Source organism: Scomber scombrus, chromosome 15, assembly GCF_963691925.1.
Source record: "Scomber scombrus chromosome 15, fScoSco1.1, whole genome shotgun sequence".
NCBI classification, from domain to species: domain Eukaryota; kingdom Metazoa; phylum Chordata; class Actinopteri; order Scombriformes; family Scombridae; genus Scomber; species Scomber scombrus.
This window is the reverse complement of record NC_084984.1, coordinates 29,180,970-29,203,005: the sequence shown is the minus strand read 5'-3', so window position 1 is coordinate 29,203,005 and position 22,036 is coordinate 29,180,970. Positions and strand designations below refer to the sequence as shown.

At 37.9% G+C, this 22,036-nt stretch overlaps 1 protein-coding gene across 1 annotated transcript in view; it reads right to left on the bottom strand.

Moving 5' to 3' along the window:
• nrg1 (neuregulin 1) overlaps positions 1–22,036 on the bottom strand; it is a 54,729-nt gene that overhangs the window by 19,854 nt on the left and 12,839 nt on the right. The window contains 6 exon segments of the mRNA XM_062434221.1: positions 5,266–5,387; positions 5,485–5,611; positions 7,152–7,255; positions 9,148–9,170; positions 15,729–15,787; positions 19,292–19,442. Of these exon segments, the coding sequence (XP_062290205.1) occupies positions 5,266–5,387; positions 5,485–5,611; positions 7,152–7,255; positions 9,148–9,170; positions 15,729–15,787; positions 19,292–19,442 (586 nt within the window).

Sequence of the window (22,036 nt, the reverse complement as noted above, 5' to 3'; positions counted from 1 at the left end):
AGATAAACAAGTTATATTTAGACAGTTTGAGAGTACTGGCAGTATACTTACTGGCCTATAGTTACTCGCTTCATGGTGATCCACAGATTTTAAAAAACAATGGCACAGTTCCAGCTATTAGGAATGGAGCTGTGTTTAAAAGACAAGTTAAAATATCTCTGTGTGATCTCTACTTTTGGACCTTTTTCAGGAGGTGATGATTTTGTTTTACTTGTAAACCTGACCTGTAGTATCTATAGGAATTATATCTAGTTTCCTTTTTGTATTTTTTTACCTAGCTCATATACAGACTCAAGAAAAAAAATATTAAAGACAGAAACAACGGCAAGATGATTTTAAAATCTAACTGTTCCTTAAGCCTTAGGACAACATCTTGGGATTTCATTAAACCATATTAAATTGTTTTTATTTTTAGATGTGATCTATATCTTCACATTAAATCTTTCCCTCACACGGTTGATTGTGTGAGTAAACGTTTCACAGCCATAGTCCAGATCATCAGAGAATAGTATAACATCACAGTTCAACCTGTTGAATCATAACTTTTAGTTATTCTTTCTGGTTTGTTAGTAAATATCAGATCAATTTGTGTATTGGAACATTTTGCAATCCTAGTTTGGCCTTTTACTAGTTGTTTTTTCCTCTTAGATTTATCCTCACAATTCATTAAAATCACCAATTACGTATTAATTCTTTGTTGAGATTGCAACCTTTAAGACTTCTGTGAGTTGATCATAGAAAGTGTCATCTACAGAAGGGGGCCTATAGATCCACTATTATGTTAAAAGACATTTGTTGGGGCAAAATTATTGTTATTCCAAGCTGTTTGTTTCAACCACATTTCAGTCAGACACAGAAAGCCCAGATGTAAGTCAGACAGAAGATGAGTTAGCTGATTGCTCTTTGTAGTAATGTTATGGACTTTTACATGATTTAATCACCTTTTGCCATATTTTCAACGTAAGGTTTATCCAGGGTTTTTTTCTCTCTTCCAATTGAGCTATCACCTTTATCCGCAATTATGGCCTGCAGGGGAACATTTGAACTGATTTCAGATACTCTCCCTAGTCGAGTTTATATTTGTCTTGCAGGCTCTTTGGTGCAGTAAAATTTAAAGTCATAACCTGTGTCTTTGATATGTTGAGCTTATACCCTGATAGATTCCCAAAATCAGCTAACAGTGTCATCAAGCCTAAGAGAGATTTTTCTGGCTCCTCCAAAAGAATTAAAACATCATCTGCAAAAAGTATTGCCCTCTGTTCAATCCCTTCCAGCTTAATGCCTCTAATTGTGTCACTCTGTATTATTAATTGGCTTAAGGGTTCAATAAATAAAGAAAAAAGGAGGGGGGATATCGGGCAACATTGTCTTTTTCCCTTCTCCAAAGTAACAGAGTCGGAAAGGTCCCTGTTCATTTTTATGCGTGCTGTAGGCTTGGCATATAAGGTCTGAATTACTCTTATAAATCTATCTTGAAAGCCACATTTTCCCATAACCTTACACAAAAATAACCACTTAACTGAGTCAAAGGGTCTGTCTGTGTTGAATAAATCCCGTCTGGTCTAAATAGATGAGATCGGTTAGGAGTGTTTCTAGTCTGCCGGCTAAGATAGATGTAAACAGTTTGTAGTCAGGTCGATAGTTACTGCAGCCTTGCTTGTCTATTGCTGTTTGGGAATGACTGAGATAATTGCTTCCCTCCAAGAGGGCGGAAGTTCTCCTTTCTGTAAGATCCAGTTAAATGTGTTAAGTAATAATGGTTTTAATTGTGGCTTCAAAGTCTTATACCACTCTGTAGTGAAACTGTCTGAGCCTTGGGACTTACCGACCTTTAGTTTAGCAATGACTAAGTTCAATTCTTTTGCAGTAACACTCTCGCTCTGTGAACTACTGAGTGTGGGTTCTAATGAACTCATCAGAGGCCTGGGGTTGAAAGTATAGTTCTCGGTAAAATATTTCATAGCTCTCTTTTGGGTGCTTTATTTTATAAATTGTTTTATTGTATTTGTTGTTTCCGTAGCCTGTATGCCAACAGTTTTGCTGATTTGCCCCCCACTTCATTATTTCTTTGTTTCAAGAAGAGACACCTTTTCTGGGTTTCAAGTGTATATATATTGTCTATTTTTTTATTATTATTTCCTGTTTCAAGTTAGAGTTTATTTCACTATTGTCAGCCAATTGTAGCTTTTTTAGTTTTCCCTGTAAATCTGCTTATTTTTGTCCTTTAAGTTTCTTCATATATGAAGTAATGGAAATAATGTTCACCCTCATTACAGCTTTCAGTGTGTCCCACAGAATTGCTGGTGATACTCCTGAGTCATTAAGGTCAAGATAGTCTCTAACGTCCCCCTTCAGCCTCTCCAGTAATTTTGAGTCATTGAGTATATTCTAATTCAGCTTCCATAAAGTTTTCCTTTCTAGATCTAGTGACATAGAAATAGAGCTATGGTCTGACAGGTCAATTGTTGCAATATTACAATCTCTAATCCTAAATGTATCAGAGCTGAAGACAAAAAAGTAATCCAACCTTGAGTAAACTGAATGCAGGAAGGAATAGTGTGTATAATCTCTGCTAGTAGGGTGTAATTCTCTCCACATATCTACGATGCCCAACTCTCCCATCGGTGGTTTTAACTTTCCTAGTCAGAGGCCGATTCTGTATAGTTGCTCTTGAAGAATCCAGTGCTGGGTTCAGCCTAATGTTAAAATCCCCCCACATATTATCACACCCTGAGAGTTAACCATTAAATCAAAGACACGTCAATCCGGCTGTTAAGTCACGACGTCACGCATGACGAAAATTCTATTTCCGGGTCCAATCCCCAGAGCGGCTCCGTTTGTGCAGTATGCCACAGTGTTGTGTCCCGTGTTGTCTCAACAGATCTGAATCAAAAAACGACATCAAGTTGTCGTTTTTGCGACTGCCTGATTCTCAACGCGTATCTGCACTTTAAAAAATCCATCCTCAAACTGCTGTCAATCTATCTATCTGTTCTTACTTTAGCTGAGTGGCTAGCCGCTTATATTATTACGGCTGTGAGCAACCATATAATTCGTGAGTGGTCTTGAATGAATCAGGGCAATCTAAGCTTTCTAACAATGTATGGCATTAATATATATGTTTAAGGGTTGGTGTTTAAAACATTCAGAAGAACTTTCGCTACCTCACAACTTCCAACCTGTCCCGTTGGCAGAACAGCGTGTTTTAAATAGTTAAAGTTTAACCTGAAGAGTATGGTCCTTTTATATACAGTCTATGGTATGGTCTAGACCTACTCTATATGTTAAGTGCCTTGAGATGACTTTGTTGTGATTTGGCGCTATATAAATAAAGATTGATTGATTGATTGATTGAACGTGCAAACTAACCTCTAACTCACCTCAACTTTGTACACTTTCTTTTTCATTGATGCCTGGACAGTGCCCTTAATTAAACCATCAGGAAGAACAGTTACACTCTGTACTCTATTGGAATTATATGAATTCAGTCCCCTTTTCACTCTCACAGACATGTCACTACAATAAGAGGTGATCGTAAAAAGGTTCACGGGTTCCGCCATTGTTGTTGATTACTAATCGATGCCTTTGGACCCGGAAATAGAATTTTCGTCATGCGTGACGTCAGACTTAACAGCCGGATAGAATAACCAGTCACTTTCTAGCAGAGCGTAAACATTCAGTAATGTTATTACAGACCCCTCTATTCTCCCTGTGATCTTAATAAATCTTCCCACATCATCCACAGTCTCTGATATGTGTTCATAAGCAAGTACACTTGCCTCTCTTGTTGACTGACTTAAATGAAGAAGAGAATACCTGTCTAAAACCCAGCTTTTGTAGTTTTGCATGCTCGGATTGACTCATGTGAGTCTCCTGAAGGAAGGCTATCCGTGCTTTTTCTTTTTTCAATTTTGACAAAATCTTACTTCTCTTAATTGGAATCAAAACCCTGTTCACATTAAAAGAAATAATTTTCTCAAGTCCACTTTACATTCTGTCATGAATAGAGTAAAATACTCACTCTTCCCCTCTATATAAATAATAAGGTGTTAATGCTTGGTGGGCTCTCTCTATCAGTAGATCCTTCAACGTTCTCTTTAAGCAGCTTAGTTGCGAAGGGGATCATTGCTCTGGGCCAGTCCTCCGCACCTTCAGGTACCCTCTTGATCTGCCAACTTCGACTGGAGCTGCTCCTATAGCTTTAGCGTTTCTACTAGTGCCTCTTCCGTGTTTTGCAGTCTCTCTTCATTCTCCATAATCCATGCTTCGGCCTCGTCCAACCTTGAGTTAGTCTTTCCCCTTTGATGTCTTCAAACTGTTTTTTATTATCTTGTCTGAAGTTGCGTATCTCTCTGAGGATCAGGATCAGGTTCACCGGCTCATCCCCCCCTCCCGTATTGTTGCTATCATGGCTAGCCAAGGGGGAGCTAACTACACCATCACAGTGTTGCTGCCCTTTGCTGTTTTGTCGGAGTCCAGGGCAGGCTTTTTACCCTTAAATATAGACGTCATCCTCGCTCCTCTACTTCGTGTAGTTAACGTGAACCAATATTTGTATTATTTCAACTTTGCAAATTTCTATTTCTTTCGTCAAGAGCACTTTCCCTACACTGCCATCTCGTTGGTGACCCGGAAGTCCCCATTTTTAAAATATTTTATAAATAAATCATGATGTGGGCTTATTTGGCGCAGACATGGGCTTAAATTGTGTCAGACTTTTGACTTTTTTCATCAAATATCTTTATTTTATATTCCAAAATCTACATGAACTAATGAATACATTTTCAAATGAGAGATAAATCTTACTTTATAAGAGATGTCAGTATCCATGAAAAACACCTGAACTTAGATTTTGGTGGGTTACCCCAACAGTTGAAAACATTCGTTAGAAAAATTAGAAAAGTAATCAAAAAGTAATCAATCACTTTGATTAAGTCATTGAAATAGTTACATTACTAATTACATTTCAAAGGTAACTAGTAATCTGTAACCTATTGGATTCCCAAAGTAACCTTCCCAACCCTGCTCTCATAACTATTGATGATGATTGTCTTTTTAGTTGCTGACATTTATGCAAGAACCATTCGTCAATGGCTGTCCTTGAGGCATACAGCCCCCAGGACATACACTGACTACCAGTCATCATTTAATGGCTGACAAGCTGTCCATGTCTACATTACCTCCTCAGAGTTAAATTAAGTTCTAACTGATTCAAACCAAACCAAATTTTCCAAACTGACAAAATACATTTGACGTCTTTCTTACCTTTGGCTGGAGATGTGGGTGAGAGTGGTAGGTTCATGCGTAGATATGGCATATTTGCTTGTGGAGAGGGTTATGTCTGTCTCCTTCTCAGCTGCATGCTGCATTGTCATCGCATTACAGTGCTTTGAAAACAGGAGCAGAACAGTTGAACAAAGATGTGAGTATATGCGTTCAACAGGTTTTGATGCTCTTATTTGATACCATCAACTACCAGCATACATTGATAAGCTGCAAATCTTGTAGAGGCAAGTTAGAAATTTGACGTCCTCTGGCTGAGCTTGCCAGGTTGTTCCTCTTCTTCCTCAGGTTCTGCCTCAGACGGTCATGGAGCTTCCTCCTGTGCTTCCTGTTTGTGAAGAAAGAAATTAGATTGTAAGGCAATCCGGATCACTTCTGGGTAAAATGTCTGAGGGGAGTGTTCCAAATGTTCCAAAAGGGATACATATACCCCAAAGTTCATCTAATGTTATTCTGGCTTGACTAAAGTCATGGTCATTAATATTTTTAATATTATATATTTTCATTGAGATGAGTACAAAAATACATAATGTGTTATAGTGTTATAGCGTCCAAAAGCACCAAAATATGCCCATTAACGTTTCAACAGCTGCAACAATTCATTCACTGTTTTGTCCTCCTATGGTAACATTCTGTATTGTTGTTTAAGCCAAAACTGGAGCACATTACAATTGGTTCAAAATGTTGCTGCACACTCCACCCTTTGCACCGCAGAAATGTTTACTTGTGAAAGCAGGAAAAGCACAGGTGTAACTGATAACATTAACAATGGCTCCATGCCATTAATTCTCCCAGTGAGGAATGCCACTGAGTGAGCATGCATAATACCAGAGCCCTGGAGTCTATCATTAATGTTATTAATTACACCTGTGCTTTATCTGCTTTGACAAGTCAAAATTACTGCCAATAAAAGAGTCTATTACTTACTATGACTTATATCATCCCACTAAAGGTCTGATTCACTAAAGGTCTGCGTGTGTAAAAACATTTGCAAACTTGACATCACCCACAAAAACTGTGCAAGCTGATCTACTAACACAGCGCACTGAGGTTTGCGTCTTTCAACTGTGTAAGATAGTACACGCTGTCCATTTAGTAGTTTACCATAATGAATATGTAATATGAGGCGTTTTAACCCCAGTGTGCAAAATACAGGGAGGAGAAAATGTAAATATGTTATTTAACACACACATTGTGATGCTTTCTGCTTTTCCAAACTCTCCATTAAGACACAAAACCCTCATTTAAATACTGCTGTCTCCACTGTTTTCATTTACGCAGTTATTCTTAGTAGATCACCTGCAAAACGCACACAAACTAAACACGCAATCTATTGCACTGTGTATGCAGTTTACTACCCTTTATATAGGATCTTAGTTAATCAGGCCCTAAGACTCAACAGCCATATCACTTCAGTGTTGGCTTACTGGCCTCCTGTTATATTTTTCAGGAAATAAGAAACAAATTCCCAGTTCAACATTTGGCTGTCCTGGCTTCACGCTATTTGAATATTTAAAATCTCACCTCAACACCTATTGTTTCTCAACAGCATTTGTTTTTATGCTATCTTACCCCAATTTATTCCTCAATCTAAATACTTATTTATATGATTGTTTTGTTGTTGTTGTCTTGTTTTGGCAAGTATGTATGGTTTAATTGACACACTTTAAAACCCGATTTTTAAAGGGCTATTCAAAGAATGTACTCTATTTGCATATTACCGTTATTTTAAAAACTCAACAAAGTTCACATTTGCGGAGGTTTTTTTAAACTTGGGGGCACTATTGGGCGCTATAATAAAATCAGGGAGTGTACCTCTAAATAAAAATCATAAAATAAATCAAACATAAAAATATGACATTAATTACTTTGTTTTGCAGTAGGCAACCACACACATGATTCCAACGACTAGGAGTGCAATGCAGATTCCTGTTATTGTTAAAATACGTTTCTGATACAGCTCCTCAGCTTCTGAAAAAGAGGACAGTCCATTCTTAAACTTCAGGTCCACAACACACATACACATACACATAAATAAAGACCATTCCAACCATGAACTAAAACAATAAGAAAAGACTATGTAAAGAGTAAGGAGGGTTTTTTTTTTTTTACATTTACAGCGAATAACAAAACTGACTGATAAGATTGAAACCAACACTGAGATAACCCAGATTACATCACTATGACATCATCAGAGTTATTTTCTCAGACTTGACATTTCTTAGTAATGTAAGAATTATAGTGCTTAAACCATGATGAATAAACTGACCTACAATTGTAAATCAGTGGAGTATCCCTTTATAATAATGAACAAATGAGGTGTTCTTTTGCTCATTCTCAGACTGAGAGCCCAGCCAATACATAGACCTGTTTTAGCTCATGGCAGGTATATTTGTATCAGTGTATAATGTTATAATGCAAATGAACAATAGTCAGTACAGAAATGTCAAAGATATGTTTGAGGTCATTTAGGAACAAGGAGTCCATTAAAAATCTTGGTCACAACTCTTTAAGGACCACATTTAAGGGGATCCTTATCAAAAATGTTAGTTCAAGTTGTGTCTGCATGTTAAAAAAACATTATTTCATTGACATTAGATATTTTTCTAATTCAAACAATATCAATAGCAGTATTGGCTCTTATAAAAGCCTGTATTGGCTGGGCTTTAGTCAGCAATCAAAGAGAAATGACTCTAACATGCAATGTACCAAATCCAGATTTCCACCATTTGCAGTTTTATATACTGTACTACTACTGGCTTTGTAGTACACAAGGGCAGCTTCTCTTTATCACCCTAAAAACTTGACCTGTTAAACCTCACCTCACCAGGTCTTCCAACCAGACAACAATATAGGTATATCTTCCAGGAAAACATTTATGCTCATTTACACGGTCGCCCATAAAGTTGGAATAATTTAGTTTTCAGACACATTCCTCTTTTTATTTTCTATTTATACCCATCAGTAATCACCTTTGACCAGGTGCAATGAGATTGATCAATACAATTTTGAGAATATTTACACTTTATCTATCAAGAATAAATCACATTTTCACAATCATTTCATGGAAAGAGGTAAAACATATTTTCTTCCAACTTTATGGGCGACCGTGTATATTCATCCAAAGCCTATGGAGGGGTTTGGAAAACAATGGAATCACATAATGACCCACTTTGATTTATAATCTCTCCCAGGTGAGCTCACATCCATTAATCTTTTACCCTCTACTATTTATCCCATTGTTCATCAGTGCAGTCTGAGGAGCACTGAGCTTGAAGTCTACCTGTAAATTTAGCTGAATTGTGTTTCTGTTACTCTGTTATTTCTTTTTATTTTATTTTAGCCCACCAGAAGCTGTAATAAACAGTTTCATTTTTTCATCTTCTTTATGTTGATTCTCTCTGGACCTTCTTACAACTGTATCTTATTCTTTATATTTGTCCTCTCTTTAGATGTACCACACCAGCATAAATCATTTAAAAGTGAAAGCAGGGTGACTTGTTCTTTTTCCCCCAATCTGAAATATCATTTATGAACTCTTCTCTCTGTGATAAGAAGAAGCAGACAAAATAGAGCTGCTTTAAAGAAGAGGGGATGTAAGGAACAGTTGGAAACAGGAAGGCGGAGATGACTGGCGTTAGCAGAGCAGTTATGCTGCTCTATAGTTTCATACTGAACACTGTTTGCAACAGAAAATGTAGGAAGGGACAGTTTTATGTGAACATGCGGCATCTGAAATGTTCAGTCTTTCATTCTTATGTGTGCTGATTATCAAGGCTATGATCCCTTCCTTTGGGAGAGAAAACTAGTAAAGGGTTTTTTATCTTAGTCCTACATCTGCAAAGTAAGAGGAAGGAACAATCCCATAAATTCAGTTCGAAGATGTTCTGCCAGTGCAGAAAGGTGACAAAAAAGAAAAATTAATTTTTCAAATGAGGTAATGTAATACTATAATATGATAATAAAATAAGGATAACCCTAACCCTGTTCCTAAATTTAGGAACACATATAGAGATATAGTCAGATTATGTTTTATGGATTACCATAAAGTCTTGATACACAAACCTATACAATGTAGAATCTCACAAGTGTTTTCATTTAAACTATCAGTGCATAGTTGGTGCTTTGTGTGCTTATTCAAATCATTGTTTGTGTGTACAGTAATGACACAAACACACAATTTTAAAAGAGTTTGAAGACTTTTACAAGAATTGTTTGCTTTTGCAAATGATGTATAATGTTTTGCTGGTTTGGTGTAAGGTTTTGCAATTAGAAAAAAATGTTGAGTCATAAAGCGGTTATAGTTAAAAAAGAATAACAAATGACTATTCATGACTATTTCACCACCTGCTGTGATACTGGGTTGTGTCTATAGCAACCACCATAACAATCTCTTTAGCTTGTGTCTTCACCATAGTAGTGGTTGCAGAGGATCATAGGTAGGCTAATTTAGCTATTCTGCCATCGTCCAAAACAGCCAAAATGGTATCTGAATCGAAAGTGAAAAGGCAATGGCCATTTATCAATCATTGTGTTGAGTTGTAAAGAACACTTTCATGGTTGTGTGTTGAGAAATGTTGAGTATTATCATTAAAATGAACAAGTGAAGAAAATCCATCTTGATGAAACCAAGTTCCTCAAACGAGCCAAACACACAATAAACCTCCAAACTAACATTCAGGAGGGAAACTGGCAACACATAAGGAAAATAAAAACAGCAAATCTCTGTCTGGAAGCAGGCAGGAGTCCCGGTTTAAACTAATATAACAGGAGTGGAAAAAAGAAGCTCTGTGTGTCACAGACTCTCTGCACTGGAATTCCCCACCAGAGAGTCTCCCTGCCCCTTGTGCATCGTGCAGGCTAACCTGCAGTGGTGTCACTTCATGTCTGTGACATATTCTACATATATAGACATTGACACTGTAGTGAAAGGTGTAATATTGAAGGTATTTTGTAAATCTGACTATCAACACTTTTGCTGACACATGCACACTTCACACCTGAGCCGGTAACGCGATGCAGCAGCATTGTGTGACATGTGGCTGTGTGGACACTCTGACTTCCAAACATGGGCACCAAAATAAAAAAAAACAAGAGATTTGGCAGTGCACATGCACTGCTGCTGCTTCCAGTGTGTCCAGGCCCTTAGTCCTTTGAGAGACTGATGTTAAAGGACATCACAGGACCCCTGCTGGACCCCCTGGGGCAAATAGGTCAGCAGATGATGTATCTCATTCAGACAGTCAGCACTGGCACCCTCTATACCAATCACTGCACCTCAAGAGACCCATCTGTTCAACTTCTGAAATGTTCTCATCCGAGACGGTGATGAGTCTGCATACAGATGGGATGTAGAACAGCTAGTCCTGTGGTGTGGTCACAACAACCTGGAGTTGATCATTATCAAAACTGTGGAGATGACAGTGGACTTCAGGAGGAGCCCCCCAGGAATGCCCACCTCACCATACTCAACAGCACTGTGTTGACTGTGGAATCTTTCAGGTTTCTGGGATCTAAAATCTCTCAGGACCTGAAGTGGGGGTCCAACATTGACACAGTCATCAAAAAGACAGAGCAGAGCACGTTCTTCTTGCACAAGCTTAGGAAGTACAACCTGCCTCAGGAGATGCTGAGTCTGAGTCTGTTTTCTGTACAGCCGTCACTGTCTAGTAATACAGTTTTCTGTTTATGCTAGTAAATTGACAAAGGCCTCTGAATTTGCATTTACTAAGTCTAATTAGAGGGACTGTTTTTACCCAAACAGGGATGGGGGCATGATGCAAGTACAAGTACCTGGATGTGTTGGGCAATAATGCAGGACTTTGTTATTTGAGCAATGAGTAATGTAAGGGAATAACATTTGAAATCCAGTTATTACATTAGAGGTACTAATCACATTAACACTCTTACTTACTTTTACACCTGAGGACTGGTATGTTTGAGGCCTAACTGGGATTAATGGAAAGTTGATATCAGTGTGGTCAGTTGATACTTTCCAGAGGAGAAATGCAAATTTACCCCAAAGTTGTCTTATTCACATGCTGTGTGTTCTTACACTACACTAGTTACTGACACTAGTTTTGTTCAGAATTGGAATCCACTTGATTGCTGTGTACAAGGCTATACTAATACTTGCTGTTGGATGGTCAGTAAATACAAAAATACAGTCTCTACTGGTTTTTGGTCATACTTTGACCAATATGACAGTTTGAAAATATTAAACTGCATTATGTGTGGTTTTAAAAAATCTTCAATTTTATCTGTTAAACCCTGGGGGCATGAAACATATCTGTTTGGAGGGCTTTCCAGATGAGACTCTTTGACTTCATGAAGTACTTTACTATCAAATAGTCTTATCTGAGTTTTGTTTCAATTTTTGAGAATAATAACACATTCCCATGTTCAAGAGTTGCTATGCAACCATAGTATGCACATATATACATACTTCTTTCATGAGATTATCTCATCAGCCTTGTTTAGAGTCCCTTATTCCGGTACACTTACTTATGCTCATGGAGGACTCTGCCAGAGCAAGCTAAGAATTACTATATATATATATATATATATATATATATATATATATATATATATATATATATATATATATATATATATATATATATATATATATATATGTAGTATTATTTTCAACCACCTTAAACAAACTTATTCAGGTAGAAGGCTCAAGCTTCAGCACATGGAGAAGTTAGTGAGACCATTTAGGTAGATAATTTATAAAAAAGCCGACTTCATATTGTAGCACTTGTAGCACCTGTTTAATTGGCTAACTGACTATCTTACTGGATATTCAAAACAAGACTAGTTTAAAGATATACTATGCAGGATTATTTTGGTTGTTTGTACACACAGCATTCAATATTGTTCAAAGTTGGCATCTCCCCTGCTCACCAAGTGAGCGAGAGAGAGTAGCGGTGGATGAGCGGGCTATAGAGTGATTCAAGAGAGCAAACGGCACTGACAAGAACAAAGCTACCGCTTCTACAGCTTTTACGTTCTAAAACACAATGAAACATGCACACACCTCCACACAACCCTGCAGGAAAATGCTACATTGTCGGATTAAGTGTCTGCTGTGACCTCTCTGCTTTGTGTGTGTGTGGTTCAGCCCCGCCCTTGGTCAAGCAGAGACAGACCTGCAGCTCTTTATATATCCATGTCACAGAGACAGAGAGCAGGGCGGAGTAGAGGAGAGAGATGGAGACCGCTATGTAACCTTGTCAGTCGCTATAATTCTTGACCAATGTTTATTTTGTTAATGAAAATTATGACTAAATATGTTTGTACATGACCTTTTTTCTATTTCTAAGAGACGATGAAGAGACAGCTCCGACATTGTTAAACACTAACTGGATGATATCTATTTGCAATATTGTTGACGAAAAAAGACGAGTCGAATAAATCTAGTTTAAAAAATAAAAACTTTAACAAAACCTCTCTTTATTTTCGTTGAAAAAAAGAGAAGACAAAATATTGTTGACTCACAGGAGGCGTAGCCTGAGCAGCACGTTAGCAGAGCAGCAGCAGCAGTGAATGCTCCTTCTGTGTGTCTACACTGGAGGCGTTCAGGTGCAGTGTTGAGTGTAGGTCACCCACGTTTTGGAAGTGCTCAGAGCCCAGTGCACAATAACTGTAGTTGCATGCATAAAACAGAGGAAAATAGACTTCAGATCACGTTCACGTGCACATGGTGCAAGTGAAACGTGAACCATTACTGGCCTGTGTAGACAACTGTATTGATTAAAATAGCAGTAATGTAAGGTAAGTAACGTTACCTTTCATGGTTGTTGTTGTTATTCCAACAAACTTTGCATTGTTAAATCTTTAATATGAATACATTTAATATTGTGAACTAGCTTGCTTAAAGAGCAATTTTGATAATCTTATGTCATTAAGTCCAGGAGGCCACTTTTTTCTTTTATTGTTAACGCCTACCTCAGATCTATTTACTTTATTCTTTTAATACAAATGTATTGCAAATGGTGTGTGTACAGTATTCTTTCCAATTATATTAGACTAACTACTTTTATTTCTGTTGATCAGAACAGAAAAGTAAGTTTGCAGACCTGCCTGGGTTTCTCTTGTATTTTTACCCCCTCTAAAAAACAGGATGAGGTTGACTTAATATGATTTAAACTAACAAGGACATTCGACACAGGACAAAGACTAAGGCTGTGTCCAAAATCACTCACTCATTCCCTACTCCCTCGTCACTACGTAGTGAGTCAAACATAGTGTGACTATAAAGGGAGATCATCGGCAGAAAGAAAAAAAACACTTTCAGACACTACTCAGGTTCCGTTAATTACGTCACGTTAAAACGTGATACATCAACGCCGTTTGTGGACTATCATTTAAATAAATATTGCTTGGTTAGTGACCCTCAATGTTGTACACTACTTTGAGTCCACTATATAGGGTATAATAATTACCACTAGACATTCGGACAGCACTACAAAATGGACTACTCACTATGTTGTGCACTATATAGGGTGTAGTGACTGATTTTGGACACAGCCTGAGACTAAAATTAAAAAATAGCTGATAAATTTACCACTAGTCCCGATCTCAAACGCCTCACTTGTGCATGTTATTTCTAACTCTACAAAATAATAAGACAATACAGAGTTCAGAGTCTCTGTAGATACATACACCGCCAGACATTTCTAGTGGGTCATAATTGATGATTGAGAGGGATTACTATAAATCTATACATTGTTTTTGTAGGAAATTCTGCATAGTATACCTTTAACCAGTGCTTCCTGGGATTAAAAACACAACCTGATTTGTGCACATTTTTGCTAACCATGGCTAAAAACAGTTTGGTTTCAGCTTTCAGTTTTCTGATCAGTTGACTCATTAACTGTTAAAGACAGAATTCAGAAATACCACTAGAACAATATACAGATCATGTATCATTTATAGTTGTAGTGGCATCATTTTTTCCAGCCCGCTGTAATAAAAATGTTCATTATATCATATAAACTATTTCAACTACAACAGCACCCTCTGTTACTCAACAATCTAGACCATTACTAGTACAATATATGAGTCTACAGCTGATAAGCATCATCTCTTGCTGCATTCGCTTGCACTTGGACATCAGAGTTCTCGCTATTGTAAATTTCCAACCAGCCACAACTTTTCATATATAAATGTGTATATTTATGTATATATATAAATATATATACCAGTCAAAAGTTTGGACACATGTTCCCATTCACTTGAATGAGAGAGTGTGTCCAAACTTTTGACTGGTACTGTATATATGTATATATGTATATATATATATATATATATATATATATATATGTATGTATATATATGTATGTATATATCTATCTATATATATATCAATTTATATATATATATATATATATATATATATACAGTACTGTGCAAAAGTCTGGCCACCACCATCATACAATCAGAAAATACAGGAACTATGTACACAAAATGTAACATGAATTATTATTATTAATTAAGGTTTTCTGGTTGTATTCTATTAAAGAGACTGAGAAATAATTATATATCATTATAGCATTGCTAAACAACAAGTCTAATGGTGGCCTAAGACTTTTGTATCTGTATATATGCGGACTATAAGCAAAGTGATGAGGGACTTTGAGGTGTGTCAGCTGAAAAAGATGGTAATTAATGTTAAATTGTGTGTACATATTTCCTCTATTTTCTGTTTGTATGATGGTGGTTTGCACAGTAATGTATATGTGTGTGTGTGTGTGTGTGTGTATACATATATATACATAGACATATATACATATATATATACATGTGGCAGCTGCCACCCCATTCCATCCCAACCGATCCATCCCTGCATTGCTACAGTATATCTAAAGGTTACATTTAAGTATACAGAAAGGAAAGATTGGAATATTGACAAACAGAAGGGAAAAATAAGAAAACTGGCAAATGATTCCCTCAATTTAAAAATGGGGCAGCTGTGGCTCAGGAGGTAGAGCAGGCCATTCACCAATCAGAAGGTTGGTGGTTCGATTCCTGGCTCCTCCAGCCTGCAAGCCAAAGTGTCTGTGGACAAGACACTGCACCCCAAATTGTTCCTTGGCAGCTACTGTCATCAGTATATGACTGTGTGTGTGAATGGGTAAATGTTGCCATATATTGTAAAGTGCTTTGAGTGGTCAACAAAACTGGAAAAGCACTATATAAATGCAGTTCTTTTACAACTTAAATGTACTAATTTTAAAATATTTTCAATCAAATCTACAGAACTACATGCAGCTTTAAAATACAAAATAATCCATAGAAACTAACTCCAACATGCAAAAACAATGGACTGCAAAAATAACAGATTTAAGGAGAAAAATAACATTACAAGTACACAGCACAATAACTACTAATTGAGCATGCTCTAATCCAAGAACAGATAGAAGAGGTAATAGACATACTGTAAAAGCTGGCCATTACATAGTTTTGGCAGCGATCACCAGTAAATTCATTTGGACACCTGAGTAGGAAACAAAGGAAAGAAGACGAGAAGAGAAAGGGAGTTAGATTTTCAAGAGCTGTGAAAGACCCACAACAGTCATCACTGGTGTTGGCAGGAAGGGCTAGCTAGACAATTATGTCTAGCTATAGTCTGTGTTCAGACCTTCATCCAAATGTATTGAATTATGATCTTCAATTTAGGGAGATTATGCAAAGTGTTCTATATTGTGCAGGCACTCTGTCAAGCTCTATAGGTTTGAATACTCTCTTAGCAGCAGACTGAAATTTGCATGTACATAGGAAGTCACTTAGGATAAGCCTAGCCTTTGCCTGCAATGTAATCCTATATAAGGGATGTAATGTTCCCGGGGAGAGCTCTTTTAGTCCTGATGTGGCATTAGCCACTCCAGTGGTCCCTTAAGTCACCGCTATGCAAGACATGATTAAAAAACAAAAACAAACAAGTTTAATCTTGAAACATCACAATCATTAAAGCTTTCCCAACCATACACTGGTCAGTTTAGCACTTGACCACTGGGAAAAAAGTTCTACTGCAGAGTGTTATCCAATGTTTTGGTGTCAGAGGCGTAGACTGTATAACAGTCATAGGGGATGGAGTAAGGCTGAATGAGAAGAGTAGTAGTAGGTTGTGGGTCATATCTCCAGAAAGGACAAACCACTTCAACCTGAGATGAAGGTAAGTCATTGCTTTGAACAGCATGGAGGGGATGTGATGAGATGTGAGGTACATGCAAATTTCAGTGCATTACTCTGCAAAGGAGTACTTAAGCCTTTAGACCCATTTGGAGGATCCACTTGAGGTCATAGAACAAGGGTTACAGGATTTAAACATGGATTTATTCACCATTTCTTGGCGACAATATGACAGGGGTGAAACACCAGCAATGACATGTGGGACTGAATACAGTTGTGTTCACATACGTTTTGGGTTTGAGACTTTCTTAAGCACAGCTTGTTCACATCGGTGCCCAGTGAATCCCGACAAGCACCTGGTTGATGGGTAGAAAGGAAAAAAGATAAACTGCACAGACATGTGACATGGACAAACACAAAGAAATACATTCCTTTACTGTACTTCTCCAGTGTACTGTCACAAACATGGAAGGATCAAGGATATGACTAATTCGACAAAACCCTGGATTAAGTCCATTGAAAATGTTTGTAATGGCCCAACTCCCACTTTTATAAAATTCTTACTTTCCATGATACCAGTGCAGGACAGCTATAGTATGGTTAAAGTAAGGAACGCCAGGCAAATCAACTATGTCTGATGTATAGTGAAGGTTAAACAACTAAAGTACATTATTAATGTTGGGCAAATACAGGTTACAGTTAATAAAATGCCAATGCTAATTGTAGGTTTGTGACAAGGCACAAAAACTGTTTTCCTGCTTGAGTCATGTGCTACACACTAATCCACCACCTTGGCCCCTAAATCCTTACTGTATTTAGCACATTACCACATAAAGTGGACATTACAAACATTGGCATTGGATTTATATCATCATATGCAGAATCAACCAATGTAAACAAAAACCCAAACTCAAAAAATAAATTAAATTAAAGATTAAACTTCAGATGCCCTTTTGTAAAATATTCTAATATGGCATTACAAGTTTCTTTAGTGCTCCAAAGTCCCCTAATCCAGATGTGGGTTCATATTGTTCTGAAAAAATGCTGGAAACCATTGCAAGATAATCTTCAAGACCACCACAAAATGCAAGATGAAGGTCACCTGTTCGACAGTAGAAGCTAAAGTAACACTAGTGCTGCTTAGCTAATCCACTAGCTAACCCATCTGTTGTGTGTTTAACTCAATGTTATTTGATTAATATTGGAAAATGTTATGCTTAATATGACATTCACGGTCTTTTCACTACAATGGCATTACAATATGCTTTGCTTTGTTCATTCCAGAGAGGAATTATAAACATGGCAACTGGCCACCCCACAAATGATAGCTTATGACAGAGGACCAGCAGGACAGAAATTGATCATCTTCTCCTTCTTCAGGAGAAGATGATCTTCAGCCCACACAAATGAATTTCAGGGAGAATTTTGACGATTTCTGGTGTAGGTTCAGCCGGACAGAAGTGGATCTTATCAGAATGTATAGTGTGCTTTGAATGGTCCATAGCTCTCTGTATGTTTTACTCCAGTTACCCTTATTCCTTGCATTGTGTCATTCATTCAGGAGGAGAATATCTGTGGCAGCATTTTGGTGGCTACAGGGGGCACAAGTGCATTATGTTTTCTGACAATGGTGGTCATGACAGCTCGTGTGATGTAATAACACACTATACAGAGCTCAGTTCTACATTTTCCATCAAAAAGCTAGTTTTTGTGCCCTTCAGTCCAGGATATGGAAGGTTGGAGAGGTCAGGTCTTCCTTCAGTGCACTATTGAAAACAAGAGGGCTCCCTCTTCTATAAGCTCAGCACAGATGTGCACGGAGGCACACAGATCCCACATCTTGTCTTTTAACTCATCTTGATCCAGAGTTTTTACTGCAAATTCTGCTTCCTGATGGGGGTGTTCTTTGCCACTACAGTAGGTTTACCCCCTCTTCTTGAGAGCTCAGATCACCATCACCACTGCTGTTCGACAGTGGGCACATACTCTGACCTTGGCCAAGCATGAAAGTGATTGACATGCCCTTTCCTATTATTCTTAATTCATGATAAAGAAAAAACAGAAGTTCCATGACATGAACACCAAAATCATAACCAGTACAGATAGATGCAGATTTTCTTTTCCTGTGATGGGTTCTTTCAACTTCCCTAAAGAAGTGAGAAATAAGGTGATTCACCTTTTCTGTTAACTCAGAACATGAGATTGAGAATATTAGATTGTTCATCTGCTCGTCTTCTGCATGGCTCTCACACCACAGATCTAGGTGATGGTGGGAAGTCTCTTTCTCAGAGAAACTAAAGTGACACTCCTGAAGCATCTTTGGGGCAATCAGCTTGGAGACCTCACACACATTCACTACTTCGAAGAGCACAGTCATGCGTACTATACCATACTGGGTTGCAAAAGCCTGTTTAATTTGGACGCTGGTTCAAGGTTGATAGAATACCAGATTTGCTACACTACAAGGCTGATCAAATAACAGATATATTTCACTTGATTTTATTAGCAATGTGCAAATCATTCAGTTAGCTGCTGTGTTTCACCAGTTTAAACAACAAACATGGCATAACAATATATCAGCTATAGCTCATTAACATAAATGTTAATGTGCTCTCTGCACAGCTGATTGCCTTGCATTAGTTTTAGGAGCTTTTCAGCTTATCAGCTTAAAAGTTGGTTGATCCAAATCAGGACAGCCAGTATTTGGGGTAAATAGCTCCAGAAAATAAGGTTAATAGTCAGATAGACAACCAGCATTTCCTGTGCTGCTCAGCTGATTTCAACATTAATTAGGCTGACACTAACTTTTTTTCTCTCACTTAAAAAGTACAAAACTTAATTTGATCTTAGTCTCCTGTTCATGTCCTACCTGCAAAGAAACTTTGTGCTGCCAGGCATGATTTCAAGGGTGAAGCACTCCCCTCCATTGACACAGTAGTTCTTCTGACTGTCACTGCAGCGCGTCACATGACTGGAGGTCTTTGCTGTTGTGGTAGTGCTGGTGGCAGCTGCAGAGGACAACCATTATTAGTACAAGAAAACAACACAGACACAACCAGCATTTGTAAAGAGAAAGCAAACTATTCTTAGCTATCTTAGCTAAACCATTCTGGATGCACATTTTCTGAGTGATTCAAACCTCCTCTGTGGTTTGAATACCTTAAAGAATACTCCAACAAAACCTATGTTTCAAAGTGTTAATCACTCCCTGTCTGTAGGTTTGAAAGGTTGTTCTAAAAGGCAACTATAGTCAGAATAGATACTACTCTATGGATGTTAATAGAGATCCAGTATGACTACTGCAGGTAGAAAAAGTCTCAAACAACTCCTTCACTATTAGACTCTCCATCTATATTCTCAGTATGTTCAGACTATTTTAACCAATGCATTTCCATTTACAGCTTTTTTGTCTTGAAGATCACAACCAAGTCATAATTTGGTGAAAATGTAAATTCTGTATTTGGAACATAATGAGTGCACAGTCAGCAGAAGATGGTAAAGAACTTTATAAAACGATTTTTAAACTCTGGAGACAAACTTAGTCACTGTTATGAGAGTCCACTATAACTGGTGTGAATCCAGCCAAAGGAAGCATGCTGCAGGTGTTTCAGAGCCACCTTTCAAGCCTACAAGCAGTGGGTATGTTTTCACAATCTGTATTTGGTGGAGTATTCCTTAAATCACTAGCAGCCAGGTAGTTACACATTCAAAATTAACAGGAGGACATAATTCTGATAGAGATTTTGGATTATCAAAAGGTGAATATTTCTTCAGGAGATATGTCTATACAGCTATAACATTATTAAAATCATCAAGCAGTTAAAATGTTCTTCAAACATTGCATTAACGAAAAACACATCCCTGGCAGTGAGACAGCATCATATTCAATTTTAAACATTTGACTCATCACAGGCCAACATTACTGTGAAAAAAGTTTTTATTGTGTCTCCAGGCCTTTCCAAACACCTGTCCCTTCCACATGTACAGTAGACCGTAGATAAAGGTAATACAGTTTAAATTTTAAATATACACTTACACAGTGCCTCATCTTCATATCACTTGTGGCAACACTTAGGGTCTGATTTACTAAAGGTCTGTGTGTGTAGAAACATTTGCAAACTTGACATCACCCGCAAAAAACTGTGCAAGCTGATCTACTAACACAGCACACTGAGGTTTGCGTCTTTCAACTGTGTAAGATAGTACACGCTGTCCATTTAGTAGTTTACCATAATGAATATGTAATATGAGACGTTTTAACCCCAGTGTGCAAAATACAGGGAGGAGAAAATGTAAATATGTTATTTAACACACACATTGTGATTTACCAAACCTGAAGGTCTTATTTCTGACACTAACTGTGTCTATAAATAATACCTTTGAAGGACAGGTATTAACCTGCTGCTCACTGCTCACAGATGACTTCTGTTACTGTAGAGAGGAGGAGACGGAGGCACAATGACAGAATACACACAGGACGGATTCTTTCCCCCCACCTGTGTTAATATATAAGTGGAATATTTTTGGTTTTACCAACAGCATTGACTTCGTCACAAATACTCTCTATGTGTTGGTTTTTCTTTTTTCAAAATGTCATTTTGTTTTTGCAGCTTTCTGCTCGTCCAAACTCTCCATAAAGACACAAAACCCTCATTTAAATACTGCTGTCTCCACCCTGTTGCACCTGTTTTCATTTACACAGTTATTCTGAGAAGATCACCCGCAAAACGCACACAAACGAAACGCACAATCCATTGCAGTGTGCACGCAATTTAGTACCCATTATTTGGGATCTTAGTAAATCAGGCCCAAAGTGTACTACTGGTGTCTGGTGAACACTACACTTGAGGAGACTGAGAAAGAGAGGGATGAGATGATATACAGTATCAAAGCATGATGTCTAGTATAAAAACAACTCTTGCTTGCTCGCGCCAGATTCCGGGAGATTGTGTCTCATTTGCGGGCGTCAAGGAGCCGCTATCAATATGCGGGAGACTCCCGAAACGTACGGGAGAGTTATGATGTCTGCTATGATTACAACCCAGTTAACCGGGGGAGATTGCCAAGATGGCGCCACTGTTAGACGCTTTATCTGTGTGCTGCCGAAGCTTTTTTCGTTTGAGACTTGAATTTGCTTGCTTAAGGCCAACAAACATGTAAATATTTTTTTAGAACATTAGTACATAGCTGTAAGGTCTGTTGGTGAAACCTTGACCCGTTTTTGTTTTGTTTTTCGTGGCCTTTCTCTGCCTGCAACGAGCTGATGCTGTTGCTAACCGTCAGAGTTGTCTGTTTGCTAGCTCGGCGTCTTCAAAAGGCTCCAACCGCTAAATAACTGACTCCGGGGGAGGATATGGAAACGGCAGTGGAAGTGATGGAGGCCGCGGAGAGTCAAGGCTGATTTATGCTACTACGTAACCTTCACTCCGTAACTATGCTGGTGCCCCGACGCCGTTGTGCACCTTTCGAAGTTCTGTGTCGTGTTTTGTCGCGGTGCAATTAACCTGAATGGTTATCGGTGTCTCTAGTCCCTTCCCAGGTATGACACAGACAATTTCACACTTTATTTTCTGTGTAATGGCCACTTCTTATTTTTTCCTATAACAAGTATTTT